Source organism: Plodia interpunctella, chromosome 11, assembly GCF_027563975.2.
Source record: "Plodia interpunctella isolate USDA-ARS_2022_Savannah chromosome 11, ilPloInte3.2, whole genome shotgun sequence".
Taxonomy (NCBI): Eukaryota; Metazoa; Arthropoda; class Insecta; order Lepidoptera; family Pyralidae; genus Plodia; species Plodia interpunctella.
The window spans coordinates 1,685,387-1,703,766 of NC_071304.1; the positions used below are offsets into that span (position 1 = coordinate 1,685,387).

Genomic DNA, 18,380 nt, shown 5'->3' on the forward strand with positions numbered 1-18,380 from the left:
TAACTTGACCGAAATGAGAGCGACAGAGACATAGGTACTATTTTCATACTATTTGACATATGTCTTCAGTATCGTACCCGTGGATTTAATAAGTATTATTCCATGATCGTAACATCCATGTACCTTTCAGATGGGGTGGGGTATAGATATAAGAACATTACACTGTTCTAATATCTGTGGGTAGGGTGGAGTTCTATGTCATACAGAAACAAAACACAAATACAAGAAAATAACAGTATAATTAAATGAGTAAAAATGTTAAAACAGTTGGTATAAAAATTGGAATAAATTCTGATTGCACTTTTCCTTAACTAAGTTTTATATAAATTCAGTTGAGTGATTATTGGGAAAATACTATTCGTTCTTGAAGTTGGGTGGCCTCTTCTCTACAAATGCTGTCATGCCCTCTTTGCGGTCCTCCTGCAATGAAAACAATTGTTATAGATGAGTACAGATCCTACCAACAGAATGGGACGCACGTATTTTATAGAAAAGGAAATCCGCCATGCTTTCATCCTACTTCTCTTTCTTTTTTATGCATCTCTTTTTGTCGGTCCAACCTAGTTAGCTCGTCTGAGAGTTTTAATAGGGGTAACTGATCTGTTTTAATTAATTACGTTTTTTCATATAACAAAAAGATTTGCAAGAAACACAAAATCAAATTATAGGTATCCATAAGGGAATAACATTAAACAAATCCAAGTGAAATTAAAATTATTTTGAAGCTAACCTGGATTTACCTTTTTGTGTCAAGACGATAATGTTAAGATATTTTTTTGTCTAAGTATGTCATTTATAATAATAATATTTTTGTTCTATTGAAATAAATAGGTGTTGAACTCTTGAGTCGAAACTTTTTCTAGAAATGCATGATGAATGAGAAAAAAGAACTCACAGTAGCGAAGGTTCCATAGAAGATCGACTTCTCAAACTGTAGGCCAGCCTTCAGGTTCGTCTCGTAGGCCTGGTTGACGGCTTGTTTAGCCATCTTCACGATCAAGGGAGAGTGGGTTCCGATTCTTTCCGCCAATTTGATGGTTTCTTCCAGGAGTTTGTCCGCGGGGAATACTCTACTGACTAGACCTGTGAAGTAGAATATAAAAAATATAATCAATATAATCGTGGCACAGGACGAGATGGTCGGATGACATCAAAACATTCGACAAAGAATAGCAAGAGAACACAAAGGATAGGAATGCGTGGAGGAAGTTAGGGGAGGCTTTTGTCCAGCAGTGGGACTTAAACAGCTAATAAAACAATATATAAGGTAAGGTCACCAAATAAGGCCTACCTTATTTTTTTTATTTCTTAACTAGCAGGTTTATAATAAAAACGCACTGGTTATTTGAAAAACTTATATTTATTGATTAAACTTTGTAATAAATGAAACAAAATTGCTTTAAAAACGAAAATCACACTTTTGTGAACATAAATATCTAAAAAGTCACTTTGGCCTTATTGGGAACCCTGTGTCTTAATAAAGCCTTATTAAAACAAGTGAGCATTCAACTTCTTAATTAATACAAAACATTATCAATACTTGTATTAAATCTAATGAGATCCTATTAATTACTTTTGGTCATTTTAGATCAGACTTAACGAGTTTCTCATCATGTAAAAGTACTTAATTAATCAGCCTTTTTCAACTTTTTTTTTAAACAATCTCCAGAACAGTAAAATATTTTATCAGTTGATGTGAGTCCAACACACAGCTCATGATACCAAACGCCACAAGTAAGACATTGTCGCATATCATCAACTCGATCTTCTTTACAAGCTGGACAGTACCAAGAAGATTTCTTATCGTGACGTTTTGGTTTTGATCCCGTAAGCTTATCTGCTGTCAAAGAAGCGGTCCTCGTTGCAGCGACTGCAGTTTGTGCAGATGTACGGCCAGTGACTGACGTTGATTTTGGTGTCTTTGTGTCAATCATTATCATTGAAGAAGTGCCCGGAACAGCTTCTGCTCTTGACGATGGTACAGTAGTCTGTGGTGTGGAATTCGTAGCTTTGTCACCAAACAAATCTTTTGTTACCTCTTGAGCCCTGTAATTCAGAGACTTCTTGCGTGGAGCAGTCGCTTTAACTTTAAACTTAGGAGTTGGTAAAAATTCATGAATTTCACACGTGGTGGATTGATTGTCTATCTTATGTGGAGTTTCAGCATTCAGGTTATTTTTAAAGAGCAAGGACAGTGGCAAATTTTCAGTATCTGTGCCTGAGCCATCTGAATCTTCCACATTTGCAGTTGAAATCTCTTGTTCTCCCGTTTGTCTTGCTTCATCGGATAAGACAGCCATATTCTCACTGTTTGTAGGTATTGGAAGTTCTGACAACGCAGAGGGCGCAAACGCCTCTTCAGGTACAGCATCTGGGTTATATGGATACAACCCTGTAGCGCGAAACCCATTCGAGATATTGGTAATAGTCATACATTTCGGCCATACTTGTGAGAGAATAACATTGAAGCTTGTCTTGTTAACGGTTCGTTCGGGATGCTGACTGACGTATTTAATCAACTCTTGGTCCCAATGGTGCTCAAAAGAACGATAAACGGATTTATCCATGGGCTGTAATTCGTGAGTGGTATTTGACGGAAGACAATATAAAGTGATGCCACATTTCTCAGCTTCCTCGACAATAGTAAAGTCCAAGTGGCATTTTGCACCATCAAATATAAGGAGACATGGCCCTGATGTTCTGTATTTATTCAAATGATTAATAAACTCTATGAATGTTTCTGTTGTCATACTTCCTTTTGGCGTCATCTTCACCAGAGATCCTGGTGGTAAATTATCTTGGTATTCTGGCTTTAGTCGCTTGCCTTTAAATAGTATCATTGGCGGAATAGCCGATCCTATAGCATTTCCGCAGCCTACCACAGTCACACTTTCAGCATGCTCATTCGCTATTTGATGAACTCTCTTTCTCCCTTTGGCTGTCAGAACTTCCTGCTGATGGTGCAAAGATATGCGACAATTTTTCTCATCAATGTTGTAAATGCTTTCAGGTTTATGTTCCATTCCAAGTTTATCCAGCACGCTTTTGTATTTGGAAAAGTGATCTCTAACAATATCTTTATTTAGTTTTTGAGCACGAGCTGGATTCATCATCTGTGCTTTACGACGTGCTAATTCAGGGTGTCGTTTGAGGAATAATCTCAACCATTTTTTCCCCGCTGCATTTTTGGCATCATTGAAAGTGTTTGGAATTTTCTTAATTTTACAGAATGAGAAAGCCTGTACGCGCAACATTTTTGAAGTCATCGGTACTCCAACATCAGCCAAACGAATTATTCTTCTGACAAGTCCAGCTTCTTGTTCTGTAGTCAATATAGTCGACCGACCTAGTTTTCGTGTAGTCGAACCACTCTTTAGATGGTTGCGTAGGGTTCTTCTTGGGATGTTGTATCTAGCTGCAGCAGCATATGTAGATAATATACCCCTTTCTACCATTTTTACAGCGTTTTCCATCTGTTGCGAAGTCCACTGAGCCCTTTTTTTCTTTGTGGTAGTAGCTGGTGATTCGTTTTCCATGATGTTACTGAAAACAAGGGTTTACTATTGTACTGTGATACTTTTCTAATTGACATTAAACAGTTTCCTAATAAGGCCTGTACCTGTACCGTAATAAGGCCTATACATTTTTTTTATAGGCTTTATTAGGGCATAACATATGGTATAATAAAACAACAATTATACGGAATACACCCATATTACAACTTTTTGACTTATGTGAGGAGATGGCTTAACTTATAATTAACCTATAGACAAAACACAGCACACCGTGTACGAGTAAAAATAGAAATACTTACTGTTTACTCTTCCAGAATTTTATAAAAACAAGCGTGCGCTCCGCGTCGTGGTTGTTTTCGACTGCAGGTTCCAACACGCTCGCGGCACCGGCCCCTTGCTGTGCTTGTATGCGTTAGTTAATGTACATGCACACTTCTACAAACATTTGGCGGTCATTTGAAATCGTAAAGCGGGAAATTTAAAAACTAGGCCTTTTTTGGACATAGGCTTTATTTGGGTCACCCACCTTACATAAAGATTTAGGAATCTAGTAAAAGTGTCGAGGAACAAATTTATATGGGTAGGCCGTCGTGGGAAATTGTCGCGAGCGAAGCAGAGGGAAAAAGCTACTTTTATTACAAGTAGGTAAGTAAAACACTTTATTGCACCAAAAATAAGATATAAAATACAAATTTGAACAAGACTACGAGATAGGTTTACAACAGGCGGCCTTATCGCTGTTGCAATCTCACCCAGGCTAATTTGAGGAAAGAATATAATATGAAAGGTGGTGCCAAGAGGAATGACATGATGCCAGATGACAGACCATGATTGACCGAGTAAGCGAAGCGAGCGAAGTCTACAAATCATCTTGGGGGTGAATCTCCGAGAGTTTCGAACGCTGTGGCTGCGCGTCATTAACAATTTTTCAAATTTTAACAAAGATGGTTTTACTATCCGACTTTAAAATCATTAATCTGTACTGTGGTCAATGTAAATTTTATGAATGATTGATTTTGGAAATGATTCCTGCCCCAGGAAAATTGACGGAACTTAATGACGGCGCGGTCGCAGCGGTCTAAACGCTCGGAGATTCATCCTTGGGCAAATTATTTTTTTTTTGTATGTATGTTTGTACACAATACGTGTACGCAATAACTTTCGAACCGTGTTGGTCTGATTTTGATGAAATTCGTATGGTGCGTAGGATCTGTCAATAGAATTTTCAAGTTCGCGGGGCAACAAAACGGGTTAAGTAGTTTTTGAGATATACGGAATTTTGTAAAAACTCATCAAAAATTTGTTTGTGTAATTTCTTTCCACTAGTGCCGTAATAGGCAGTAGACAGTTTAAGTAATTTTTTGACGTCAATAAATGATGTATATCATCCTAAATTAAATAATATAAAAAATAAATAAATTAGGCCGATTGAGCTGGATCAGCCCAATGTTCTTCTTGGTGCCAACCACATCGATCTTGATGTTCTCGTATGTGGGTGCTGTGGATTTGAGATATCAATGTGTTATTTTAATAGACATGCAGTGATTATTTTTCTCACAATGTTTAGGCTTGTTTCATATAGTTGTCTGTCTATACATATGTATGAACACAGAAAATTTGTTTGTGTAATTTCGCGGCGAACAACTAGTGTTACAATATCAACATACCCATTTTCTCGGCCTCGTGCGCATCAATGAAGTTGCCGGTGAGCACGATCTCCATCGCCTTGGACTTGCCGACGTAGCGCGGCAGCCGCTGCGTGCCGCCCGCGCCGGGGATCGTGCCGATGTTGATCTCCGGCTGACCGAACTTGGCCTTCTCCCCCGCGTAGATTATGTCGCACAACATTGCCAGCTCGCACCCACCGCCCAGCTAGGACACAACACGTCTACGCTCAACGCCCATTCACAGTGGAAAACTCAACGCTATACTTTGTTTATCAGTTCATTTTTGGTTCGTTTTCAATAATTTTATTGGAAATACAACTTTTATTTTATTTATTTATTCAAATTTTGACATTTTTAATAATGATGTAAATTCGTCCTCCTAATTTTTAATATATGTATAAGATCTATATTTGTTAATTGACGTCCTTGGAGAAAAGGCTGCGGTGAAGTTTGTTGCGCCGCTTCTTCTTCACCTGCGCTTTGGAAGCCGGCAGTAGACTTAATTTAAATAATTTTTTAGACGTCAATAAGTGAAGTATATCATCCTAAATTGAATAAAGAATTTTGAATTTGAATTTGAATAAATATTATTGTATTTTTGTTTAAATATTTTTAAGAAAACGCGCGTTCACTTATCTCTTTATCTATATACATATAATAAAACTGTAAGTGGGCTATGTTTGTTCGCGCAAAACGTAAAAACCTTAAGGATGACATTTGATGCGATTTTCTCAGTTGATGATGGTCTAACTAAAAATCTTTAATACGTATTGCGTTTGTATGAGAGCTTTTATTTCACGCAATGAAAAACCAGCAATGTATGCCGCACACGACAAAGTTTGCCCGATAGTATATAGCCAACTTAAACCACTAGTGCCGTAATAGGCAGTAGACAGTTTAAGTAATTTTTTGACGTCAATAAATGATGTATATCATCCTAAATTAAATAATATAAAAAATAAATAAATACTAACCGCAAATCCGTTGACAGCAGCGATGACGGGTTTCCCGCAGTTGCTGACGTCCTCCCACTCGCGGAGGAATCCCTGTTTCTGGTTGTTGCTGTACGTGTTGTTCTGCATCTCCTTGATGTCAGCGCCCGCCGCGAACGCTTTCTCATTGCCTGCAATTATTACAATAGATAGTTGTAATAGTTATAATAATAGATAGTTAGGTAAATAAATAGAAATGTTTATTTGAATATTATGCCATTGATGTGAAATTTCATGCTTATTTGCAAGCTGTCCAATGCAATTTACTTATTTGGGTGTTACAAAGATTGTTTTTTTAATAATATGAAATTTATTGAATTACTTAAATTATCTTACAAAATAACATTATAAATTAAAAATAAAATCGCGAACAGACAGACAGACAGACGCGGCAGTGGACTATGTTTAAATAATATGTAAGGATCACCGGTGATTATAATAGCAGCAATGCTGTTATCATTGTCGAAGTCCACTACAGCTTTGCCGAGCTCCACGAACAGCGGATTGCAGAGGGCGTTCAGGGCTTTAGGCCGATTGAGCTGGATCAGCCCAATGTTCTTCTTGGTGCCAACCACATCGATCTTGATGTTCTCGTATGTGGGTGCTGTGGATTTGAGATATCAATGTGTTATTTTAATAGACATGCAGTGATTATTTTTCTCACAATGTTTAGGCTTGTTTCATATAGTTGTCTGTCTATACATATGTATGAACACAGAAACAGTTCAAGCTAAGAAAGAAAGAAACAAAGTTTATTGGCAAAAAATTACAAACTGTTAATAATTAGTTATATAATAAAATAATTAGTTGATAGAATTATCCAGCTCGAAGGACCAAACTGTAGGATCTTGTCTGAGTATATATTATAAATAATTATACTCGGTATTTGACAAAAATTGTTTATTTAGGGCTGGTAAATAATATATACTCAGTATTTGACAAAGATTGTTTATTTAGGGCTGGTAAATCACGAGCAATAGATTTAAAATGCCAACAGCTAAAAAATCGAGTCGATGACAGCATTTGTTTTTTAAAGAAAAGAAACATCGCGCAGGCGCGAACTCGTCGTCACAGCGCATGCGCGTAGACACTGTGACACAATGGGTATATCGTGGCTCAACCTATATGTATAACAGTTTCTTTGACTGCAGAACAGAGATTTGTGTAAACATAATTCATTTAGTTACTTAGTAGAAATAATAATAAACTATTTTAAAAAATTCTGATAATATCTTCTCAAGAATTACATGTAATATTTTATCAATGTGTGACTTAAGATTCGAAATGTTATCTCATATTCTTGGTCAATGTTACAAGACTTTGTTATCAGTAGAGGATGATAAGACCCCACACCTCTATTATTTGTCATATCACCGAAATTAATTAATTTAAATTTCAGTACAACTATTCACTTATGTAACATTTAGATGATTTCACTGATTAAGTGATATGCTATCATTGTTTAGAATAATGTGATGTAAAACTAATTCAAATAGGTTTCTAGGATTGGCCTATAAGCCAATTAAATGAATCTTTAAAAAACCGACATGCCATTTTAAATTAAATTTTACAATTATTTTTTCAATTTTGAATATTCAATTTGATTTAAATTGTGATTGTGAACTAAAATTTATTGCAAATAATTTGTTTCTTTTGTCAAAAGTAGCATCTGAACACAATTTTCTAATATATCTGTGCATCTGAAATAAATTATTGTAATTTTTTTTATTTCTGATGTTACTTAACATTATTTGGTATCACTGATAATCAGTGTCATGACCCGCATCATGGCACATACTGAACTGATACCTTTTAGTGGCTTTGTTGTTATAATATGTAATATATACTAGAATTATTCATAAAAAATATATATTTCACTGTATATAACTTACATTTGATAATTTAGAAATGAACACCGAAGTTATCTTTATTAATTAAGGGCATTTTGTCTACAAGACATGTCAGTCCCATCGGTCATCATAATATCATTCATAAGTACCACTGATTAGTACCTCAATAATTAATTGTAATATATACAATATGTAATATATACAAGCAGGCACAAGGTACCAGTTTTCCAGTGCTTCACATCCAAAATGTTCAGAAGAGACAAAAAAAGATGCAAAATTGACACTTCACATTGGGAAACCTTTGCTGCAAAGAGACCCGAGTGGAGAAAATTGGTACACTACAGGATTTTGAGAAACACAAGAGAGAAGCTCAATACAATACAATTAAGTATATTAATGGTATCTGTATCCTTATATGTCCTCACTGCACATTCAGTCATGTCAATCTGTTTGACGGTATTTGTGATTATCTTGAGACATTCCACGCTTTGCATATTCCGACTTCAGAGTAACACTAAAATTAAATTGTTACAAAATCCCGACCCCGAATAGATGCGTTTAGCCACCACATAATCATGATTTTAAAATATATAATTTTAATTGCAAGGCAAGCTTATCACGGTAAATTAATAATAATTCAGAAAGAAAATTATATTTACCAGCACTGTAAAATTTCACTAATTTGGTATTAGCAGCTGTTGTAAGACGGCCGTTGAGAACGTTCTTTCCTAATAAACGAATGATATACGACGCCGAAGCCATTTTATAAAGTTTCTAGAGAAGATTCAAAGCAGATTTGTCAACTGGTTTCGTAAAAAGCAACTTGGTAAAGAAGTGAACTTTGAAACCGGCAGGCAGCGTTGATAATAAAATGACGTAAAGTGATAACAATAACAAGTAAAGATTCATTCCAAAAAGCGAAATTTGTAATAGCACATTTAAGAAATATGATATATTTAGTTACTTCAGGTATGTACATACGTATTAAGTACAAAAATAGATAAAATTGGTAGGTAATTAAATATATTGGTACAGCTATTTATTACATACAATATTCCAAGTAAAAATTTTAAAAATCCTCTTACGAATGCAGCCTGTCATTGTCTGTCAATGTCAGCACCGTCAGCTGTGTTTATTTTTGTTTTGGTCTTAGAGAACAGATTAAAGAGCAGCGGCCGGCAGCTTAGAACCATCAACGAAGTTAGAGTTTATATAAAATTTTTGCAGTGTTTCGTTCGAATAAAAAATATAACTAAGATGGCTAACACAAAGTTCAAGTACTTCATCCTCACGGGAGATCCTGGTTAGGTATCCTAGGTGAAAATATAATTTAAAAACTCGTAATTTAATTTGACTCGATAACTTTCATAAAAAGCTTTTCAGGCGTAGGAAAGACTACATTGACGAAGAAAATAGCGTCTTGCTTGCGGGAAACAGGAATTTCTACATCTGGTTTTTACACTGAAGAAGTTAGGAGGAACAGAGTTAGAGAAGGGTTTGACGTGGTCACTTTAGATGGAGACAGAGGGAGATTAGCACGAGAAGAATCCCTTTTGAATAGCCCTGTGAAGCACAGAGTTGGAAAGTATGGAGTCACAATACAAGAATTTGAGAATTTAGCCTTGCCATCATTAGAAAAGGTATTTTTGAAGTTTATTTTTTCATTTAAATTCATGTTTGCTGGCTGCAATAACTAAGGGATCTGTTTTATTAGAGATTGTTTAATGTTTCTAATCTACACGTTTCTATAGTTTCATACTTTTGTGTGATGTAGAATAGAGAATTAATTTGTGGTTTAATTTTTAAATTTGATGTTGTTTCTAGGTTAACACATGCAGTCCACATTTGTTGGTGATTGATGAAATCGGTAAAATGGAGTTCTACAGTCAATTATTCAAAACTAAAATTAAAGATATTTTCAGTGACACATCAAACAGTGTTGTTTTAGCCAGTATACCAATGAGAAAGAGTGATGCTGTTATTGAAGCCATAAGGAACCACAAGAATGCCAAAGTTTTTGTGGTAAAGCATTTGAACATAATATGTTCCAATCTAAAATAATGTTTGTTGGAAAGTGAGCTTTAGAGCGTGTGTGTGTTACTCCAGCTAGAAAGTATCTACTACAGAAATATGAATAGAGCCTGTAATTAGTGCCCAATCAGCTATCTATGTGCCCGGTATAAAACATTTGTGCCTGTCAAAGTTTCTTTTTTAAATGGAAAAAACATTTTCTGCTGGAGTAACATTCGTTTACTTCCTTTTTGATGCCATATATATCTATAAAAAGTTTCAAATGTATATTCTGAACTTTTCGTCTATCGCTGTGCCAAAATTTTATTAATATCGGCCTGGTAGTTTTTGAGTTTATTAATTACAAACAAAAAATAAACATTTCTCTTTATAATTAAAAAAAAAGCAATGTTGTCAATGTCTTCAATTCTGTATTTTTTCCAAAAATGTGTTGAATGCAAAGCATCACAAAAAAAATATAAAAATATGTCCTGAATTGAATACAGATACAAGAAATGTTTAAGTCATTTACAAATAATACATAATTTATATAAATATTTTACAGGTAACAAGAGAAAATAGGAATACAATTGACAAGGCAATCATGGAGGAAATGAAGAGGACACTGAATGTTATATGAAATAATCAAGTATTTTTAGATAAGTACTCATTCTTCTATGATTGTCATTACTACTGCAGTGATAATATAAACTACTATTATATTTTCACATGTTTATTGATAGGTTGTTCAATAAAATTATTGATTTTTTATTTTAGACTTTTTTTTGTCAGGCATGCAAATATCATTCAGTAAATACAACTAGGAGCCATTCCCCATTGATCCGTTGCGCTCCGTCGTCTTCCGTCATGTTGTCGCTCATTGACGGATCAACACAGAAGATCATGGAGTTTCGAAGTAAATCAATACACATCAATGTCATAAACTATATTTCTATAGTTTACAAAGCACGACGGAGTTGTAACGTCGCAACAGAGCGTAACGTAGCAATGAGGCATGGCTCTAAGGTTATTTGTTCCATTTGCTTATTTACTAAAGGTCAGTGCAGACCAAATGCAGTATGTGAATGCAACCTTGCATACATTGTGTGATGATGAGTGCTGCATTATGCATTTTCTGTGCACCAGCCTTAAATTGTTTTATAGATGGCAATTTTGGTCTCTATCTCCGTCTACTAATTCTATTAATTCTAAATCCACCAATGTCCTAAGGTAGATCATGATTACAAACTTAACAACATATTCACATTCATAACAAATTCACGGTAAATTTTATGGAAATAGACAATGTATAAAGAAAAAAACAATGTGTCTATGCCCCGTTTGTTTATGTAAATGCACACAATTTTACAATGTCTATCGAAATATAATTAAAAATAACTAATTACATCATTCATTATTAATATAATTAAATTAATTTTATAAAAGTACCAATATATTGATTTTAATAGAAAAAGTTATATCAAGATTGTTTTATTAACAAACTAGCTTTTGCCCGCGGCTTCGCCCGCGTACATTTCCCACGGTAACATTTAATTTAAGAGATGAAACCCTAAAGCATGACCGTTTCAGATGTACTTCTGCAACCTTCTATGTTTCCCAATGAAAAATTAATGCTAATTATTGGGCTGGAAGCTAGAAGTGCCTTGATCTGTATCCATGACTGTATGAATGGATAAATAAAGCAATGCAATTTTGCAGAGTAATTCCTAGCAAATTCCACAGGAATAATACTTTTCAGTTGCCCTTTCTCGTACTCATGCGACTGATATGTGAAATTTCAAGATTTGTTAAGTAAATAAAGTGTGAAGAGGTACAAAGTACCAAACAAACGTACTTTTTAGATGGTCAACAAATATAGAAGAAAACCAAGAAATGCATCATGGGACGAGAAAACAATGAAATTGGCAATGGAGGAATCTAAAAAAAACATCAGTAAATGCAGTTGCCAAGAAATATGGTATCAATTTGTCGACACTGCAGAGACACCTAAAAAAAAGGATCAGCGAAAAAATTCCTTGGAAGATTTGTACCAGTCTTTACTAAAGCTCAGGAGTTTGAGCTGGTGAATTATTTTTCATACGGATAGTCTATTTTATGGGCTGACGAGAAAAAAGAATTTTTGGAATTAATTTTTCAGTATGCTGAAAAAACTCTGACAATAATCTTTTTAAAATGTTATGACATCAATATTTCTTATTATTGTATCGTTTTTCGAGTTTTTGCCAACAGAAATCGTAGTTCGACTCTGACACTGGAATATGTCGAACAAGTTGCTCTGCTTCGCCACTTAAGCATCCTTGTAGATAATGTAGCCTTTGAACATTGTCTAACAACTTATTATTATGAATCATAGTGACAACAAGAACAACAGTGTACTTTCCAGTGAAGGTTGGTATATTAATCTTCGGCAACTTGTCATGGCTAGGTTTTGCAACTGATCTATCTGTATACATTGGGTTAATGTTAGGACTGAAACTCTTTGACAACATCAATAATTGACATCTATGATCTGTATATATCTGTTCTGTTGTATCATGTTTTTGCACTCTTACTGGCCAGTATGGCGGGCGTACCTTTACTTTTTTAAAGACTTGCACTAACAATTAGATAAAAAATAAATAAATATATTAGGACAAATCACTCAGATTGTGCTAGCCCCAAAGTAAGTTCTAGACTTGTGTTATGGGATACTAACTCAACGATACTATATTTTATAACAAATAAATATATAGATAAACATCCAAGACCCGGGCCTATCAGAAAAAGATCATTTTACATCATGACCCGACCGGGGATCGAATCCGGGACCTCTCGGTTCAGAGGCAAGAACTTTACCACTGCGCCACCGAGGTAGTCAAATCGATCGTCGTCGATCGTTTTCGAGAAGGGATAGTTTTGATACCTTTAAGGCAAAAGAAAAAGGTATTGTTTTATTCGTATTGAAAATCCAAAAGCTCCTATGTGTGTACGTATTTCGAGTTTGATAAATATAATTTCCCGGCGGACATTCGAATCGACATTAATTTTTTTATTACCTTGTGGCGCCATCTTGTATCAGATTAAAATTGAAGCGAGTCAGCTTCTATATTCAATGGTGAAAGTTCGATGGCGAGAGTAAAATAAACTGTATTTTTTTCTAACAAAAATACAATTTAATGGGAACTATAATTATTATATATTTGACGATTTTATTTTCAATTTTATGAGTTCACATGTGGCGCCATCTATTATCACGTAGTAAAACTAATTGTCCGTATTTTTATAGAATTTTTAACTAAAATTTTTGAAATGAATACTTACAATAAATAATAACAAACTTGTTTTTGAAACTTCAACCTAAAGATGAACGTAAATCTAAAATTGTACGTGTCTCACTTCAAAGATAACAAAAGTTTAATATTAACTTCTACTCCCTATTTCTCACCTTTCGGGATAGAATTTCGGGATACAATGTAGCCTATATTAGAATATAGGCTACATTGTATGTCGAAATCTAATCTATCTAATCCAGGCCACATTTCCAGATCCGTTCAGTAGATTTCGTGTGATGCGCGTACAAACATACAGACAGACAGACAAAAAATCTAAAAAAAATAGTTTTGGCTTCTATTGATCCTAAATAGTCCTCTCCTATTTATTTTTCGTAAATATCTCCTATGTACAGACATAGTCCAGTTACAGTTTTATTATAAGTATAGATGGAGTATAGTTTTGCTGCTGTTATATAATCGAGTATAATCATAAAGTATCAGCTGTCATCATCAGAATAGTCATCAAATTGCCCTTCTTCCTCCACACACACCTTGGGATTACATTTATTCTGATATTTCACCAATTCCATAATCGGCTCTGTATGGGCATCGACTGGACAGAAGTTTCCTTCAGCCATTTTCTGCTTGATATAGTACATCCATGGTGAGACAGGTGGGGAGGCACAGTGGGGCAAGACAAGGGTGAAGCAAGGCACCCAGTATTCGTCCGAGTCCCAATCTTCAGGGGAGCTTGGAGGATCATATTGTTGGCAGTCTGGGAATTAAAACATAATTCTGTTATTGTATGGACTTCATATACACTATTCACAGTTCTCAAACATTTCTGATTTTTTTTCAAACCCTGGAAGGCTAATTAGATAGAGGCCTAAATTCAAACTTATATGAATTGAATGTAATTGGCTAAGTTCACACTTTGCTTTGAATATCAAATTCAAATTTCAAATCATTTATTCAGAAATTAGGCCTTCACAGGCACTTTTTCTCGTCAATTGTCATATCTAATGGATTTAAATAATGACTTCAAAATTAGTTTTTCTCCAATTAATCTTTAGCGTTTTCATGGTATAGATGGAGACTATTTTCAGCCGCCTAAAAAAAGCCACCATATAACCACTTTCGGCGCCATTTTTAGTCAATATAAAAATAATATTTAAAAAGGGACAGCGAAAGACACGGGCACTAGATCACTGGCGCCAAAAAAATAGGCGCGTATTCTATTCGGTGCCAGCGCTGGTATGCCGCGAAAAAACGGCGCCGAAAGTGTTTATATGGTGCCTTTTTTAGGCGCCGTAATTTAACCTACCTTAAGGTTTTCTTCTCAACTTTCACAATTTTGTCGTCCTATGAAATTTATGGATATGATGATTTTTCTTGATACATTTATGATATAAATATACATGTAGTGTGAATGTTAAGTACATTGAAGCAAATTAATTTACCTTTGGCTTTATTTTCTTCTATGCTCTTTAGGAATTCCTCATCATCATCAGTGCTACAATAAGAATGTTCACTGTCAGGTCTCTCTTGTTCTACTTTCCTGAAATTATGTATATAAAATATTGTACATTTTTTAAATTATAATATCTTAGAATATAACATTCTTTTCATTTTACAGAGAATGCTAATAAAATTAACACACCTTCCATTATATCGGTCCGTGGCATTTATTCTGATAATTTCTTTCTTTTGTAAATACTCTTCGTCCTCTGGTTCATCAAAGAAATTCTGTGCCAAATCCAACTCATTAACATTTAAAATTACTTCAGGTACTTCATAAAGACCATTATTGTACAAGTCAACATATTTAAGACTCTCACATTCAAATACACTCTCTGGCAACACACAAAGCTCATTATTATCTAAGTGTAGCTGCCTCAACTTCTTCAGCTTGAAAATCTCTTCAGGTAAATATAGTAAACGATTGAAAGACAAAACACATATTTCCAACTTCTCTAAGTTACAAAATTCTTGAGGTAGCTCCCCTATGTCATTCATTGATAGATTGATTTCAACAAGGTTTTTAAATATATCTATGTTTTTCTTAATATTAAATATCTGAGTGTTACTAAGATTCAGCCTTTCTATATCACAACATTTATCTAAACCTATGCATGGTACTTCTTCAAGTCTGTTTGAGAAGCTGCTTATACTAGAGATGCCGACTTCTAGTGATTTCACTCCTGTAAATGTACTCAGGATTTCTACATAATTTCGAAGCTGGCAATTTGCGATTTTAATAGTTTTTGCTTTAACTGAATATTTCAAGAACTCGTCAAGGTAAATGTTAACCAATGATTCAGTTATGTTTATGTTACAATTCAAGTTCAATTCAACTAGATTTTTTGGGGAATTCACCCAAATCCAATACGGAGGACTAGCTAAATGGTTGTATGCTAGGTTGAGTGTTTCAATAGTATGGCAGAAACTGGGAGTGTCATCGAAATATGTTATATTGTTGTAAGACAGATCTAAATTCTTCAGTTTATCAAGTTTCAATACAACATTAGGTACTTCAATAAATAAGTTATGAGATAAATTCAGATTATACACATTTGGTGGAAATTGAACGTTGTCTGGCAAACACTTCAAATTTTTGTTACTTATATCAATATCTGTGATATGTTCTGCCCATTGTAGAAAGGTTGTGTCAATTTTCTTGGCGATTCCATTACAATGTCTATTTTTCTTACTATTTGGTTTGCCGTCGGTTGTCTCCATTTAGTCCACAAAATTTGTACTGAATCAATAAAATTAAATAACGTGGACATCAATCAGTAATTTTAATATCGAAATTGTTTTAATAATACGGTACCACATAGGTATGCGGTTTTATTTTTTATAGTCGTTCGGTAGCCTCATATAAAGTATTCTGTGGATAGCTTGTTGTCACTTTGTAATACAAACCCTACAGTCTGTAAACAAAGTTCTATCTTAGTTCCGTATTTCTGACCTGGTTACGGTTTCTAAAGGCAACCGTCAACATCATAGTAATCATCGCAAATAAATTAATATAACCTACAAGACACTTTGCCACAAAAAATCTATTGTTTTTCCACTATATTATTTACCAATTTTGGCATATATCATTGTCATAGTTTCCCTTGTCTTGTCATTTTCAGTGTTGCCATTACTGATCGATAGGCCCATTGAACGACTATCAATTCTCAATAGGGGATATTACGCAAAGCTCAGCGCAGATGACACTACTGGTACAACTAAGCTATACAAACATTGCCAATGGAGGCCGCCAATTTTCAATATTGTTGCAGATTTACGACCAAAAATACCTTCTACCCAATCGCGGTGCGAAGGAAAGGAAGGAATTTAAAGGAAAAAGGAAGGATTTAGTGGATGATTGAATAGGCTTTCAGAACACAAAGTGTTCTGAAAAGAATTGTTCAAACAGGGATCACGGACGGACAAGCCGTTCGTTTGCTTAATCCTTTGAAAAACTTTCCCATATTCTTGTGTAACCTGTTCAATGGCTAACCCAATCCAATGACTATCTCATATGGTGAGGCTAACCCTTCCAAAAGATTTCCCATATGATATGGCTAACTCGTTCGAAGGGGTAACCCGTTCGTTATAGCGCTTACCCTGTTTGGCTTTCCCCTTCAATGCCTGCGGGGGGAAAGGGGTGTAGTTTTCATCACACCCCGCTCCTATGCAAATTTGCGTAGCTCCGTGTGTGAAGAGCCTAAAAGACACAAAACGACACATTGAATCGTGTAAATAATAACGCACCGCTGTACCGCACGCGCTTAGTAGGTATTTATTGTGCATTCTAATATGTTCAAATTAAGACCGTATGGCCTGAGCTTAAAGCATAAATTAGCCTACTACCTGAACGGGTAACCCCTTCGTATGACTTACCTCAAAGAAAGGGTTTTGTAGTCGTTGATATAGCGCTTACCAAAGCAAATTGAACGGGTTACAGCACCGAACGGCCTTCGAAAGCAAACCCATTCCAAAAACCCCTTCAAAACCCGTGAAAGGGATAGCGGTCCGGTCCCTGGTTCAAAATACAAAGAAGAATTTGCTAAATGATTCAAGTCCATTGCCTTTATTATAATTTTTGAACACTATTGATATCACATTGTACTATTTGTTGGATTGGGATATATATACCTATTATTTTCGACCATCAGTTCACTTTGATAAACACAAAAAACCGTCTATAGGGTTTTATACGAGGACACATATTATTTGATTTTTAGCTTCACGTTTAGCAGCTCATTGTCGCCTTTGAGTACACTTTTAAGACTTCGGTTTTAGACCATGTGAAAATAGAAGGGCGGTTAACTGGTTCTGAAAATAATGACACCATTTTATGTTATGTTCTGCATTATTTGGTCAACTGTGGTGATAAACTGATAAAATAGAATTTTGACTGAAAGCCTTACCTTTATGAAGTCCATATTTTCATAAGTCGTTAGGTGTGAAGTGTTCCGAGCATATTTTTGAGTATTTTTGACCGTTTACTGGCTCGAAAATTTTGCAGCATGTGACGGTTTCCCATAGTTTTCGAAGTTTTATCTTTTGGAAAATGCTTTCTTGCTTTGCTTCCCATTATTTCGGCACCCGAATATGCAACACTGTTGTATATTTTCACAAACGAATGGTTACATAATGATAGGATTAAAAAAGTATTCTAAAATAAACATTTTTAATTGACATAGCATAATTTTTGTGTACCTAACATACAGTGCTGTACTCTGGCGGGATAAATGTAGTAACTAGTGTGGAAGTATTACTATACTTCCTATTGAGTATTGTGATCGAGTGTTGTTGGAAAAAAAAGATGTATGTTGCGTTTGAGTTTATGATGTGTTGTTGTCTGTGCTTATATTTATATATATATATATATATATATATATATATATATATATATATATATATATATATATATATATATATATATATATATATATATATATATATATATATATATATATATATATATATATATATATATATATTATAGCATATTTTTGAGTATTTTTGACCGTTTACTGGCTCGAAAATTTTGCAGCATGTGACGGTTTCCCATAGT

At 34.7% G+C, this 18,380-nt stretch overlaps 4 protein-coding genes across 5 annotated transcripts; 1 reads left to right on the forward strand and 3 right to left on the reverse strand.

The window, feature by feature from the left end:
- Window positions 1-220: 220 nt before the first annotated feature.
- Window positions 221-8,881, reverse strand: Echs1 (Enoyl-CoA hydratase, short chain 1). Its single transcript, XM_053752075.1, has 6 exons — window positions 8,684-8,881; window positions 6,602-6,778; window positions 6,157-6,305; window positions 5,183-5,387; window positions 896-1,083; window positions 221-420 (listed from the first exon to the last, which is right to left on the reverse strand). The coding sequence occupies exons 1-6, from the start codon at window positions 8,784-8,786 to the stop codon at window positions 355-357; spliced, it is 888 nt and encodes a 295-aa protein (XP_053608050.1). The 5' UTR covers window positions 8,787-8,881; the 3' UTR covers window positions 221-354.
- Window positions 1,387-3,996, reverse strand: LOC135309819 (uncharacterized). The gene has a single exon (XM_064436251.1). The coding sequence runs from the start codon at window positions 3,534-3,536 to the stop codon at window positions 1,629-1,631; it is 1,908 nt and encodes a 635-aa protein (XP_064292321.1). The 5' UTR covers window positions 3,537-3,996; the 3' UTR covers window positions 1,387-1,628.
- A 238-nt stretch (window positions 8,882-9,119) lies between the features above and the next one.
- LOC128673910 (uncharacterized protein) lies at window positions 9,120-10,805 on the forward strand. Of its 2 annotated transcripts, none has more exons than XM_053752077.1 (4): window positions 9,120-9,327; window positions 9,408-9,664; window positions 9,849-9,891; window positions 10,600-10,805. In XM_053752077.1, exons 1-4 carry the CDS (start codon window positions 9,135-9,137, stop codon window positions 10,614-10,616), a joined length of 510 nt encoding a protein of 169 aa, XP_053608052.1. In that variant the 5' UTR covers window positions 9,120-9,134; the 3' UTR covers window positions 10,617-10,805. The 2 variants fall into 2 exon arrangements, with proteins under 2 accessions (XP_053608052.1, XP_053608051.1); XM_053752076.2 differs by having other exon boundaries at window positions 9,170-9,327; window positions 9,849-10,046.
- On the reverse strand, window positions 10,599-18,072 carry LOC128673906 (leucine-rich repeat protein SHOC-2-like). The gene is made up of 7 exons (XM_053752073.2): window positions 17,731-18,072; window positions 17,456-17,635; window positions 17,201-17,339; window positions 16,924-17,024; window positions 14,967-16,239; window positions 14,767-14,864; window positions 10,599-14,081 (listed from the first exon to the last, which is right to left on the reverse strand). The coding sequence occupies exons 5-7, from the start codon at window positions 16,043-16,045 to the stop codon at window positions 13,804-13,806; spliced, it is 1,455 nt and encodes a 484-aa protein (XP_053608048.1). The 5' UTR covers window positions 16,046-16,239; window positions 16,924-17,024; window positions 17,201-17,339; window positions 17,456-17,635; window positions 17,731-18,072; the 3' UTR covers window positions 10,599-13,803.
- Window positions 18,073-18,380: the final 308 nt, after the last annotated feature.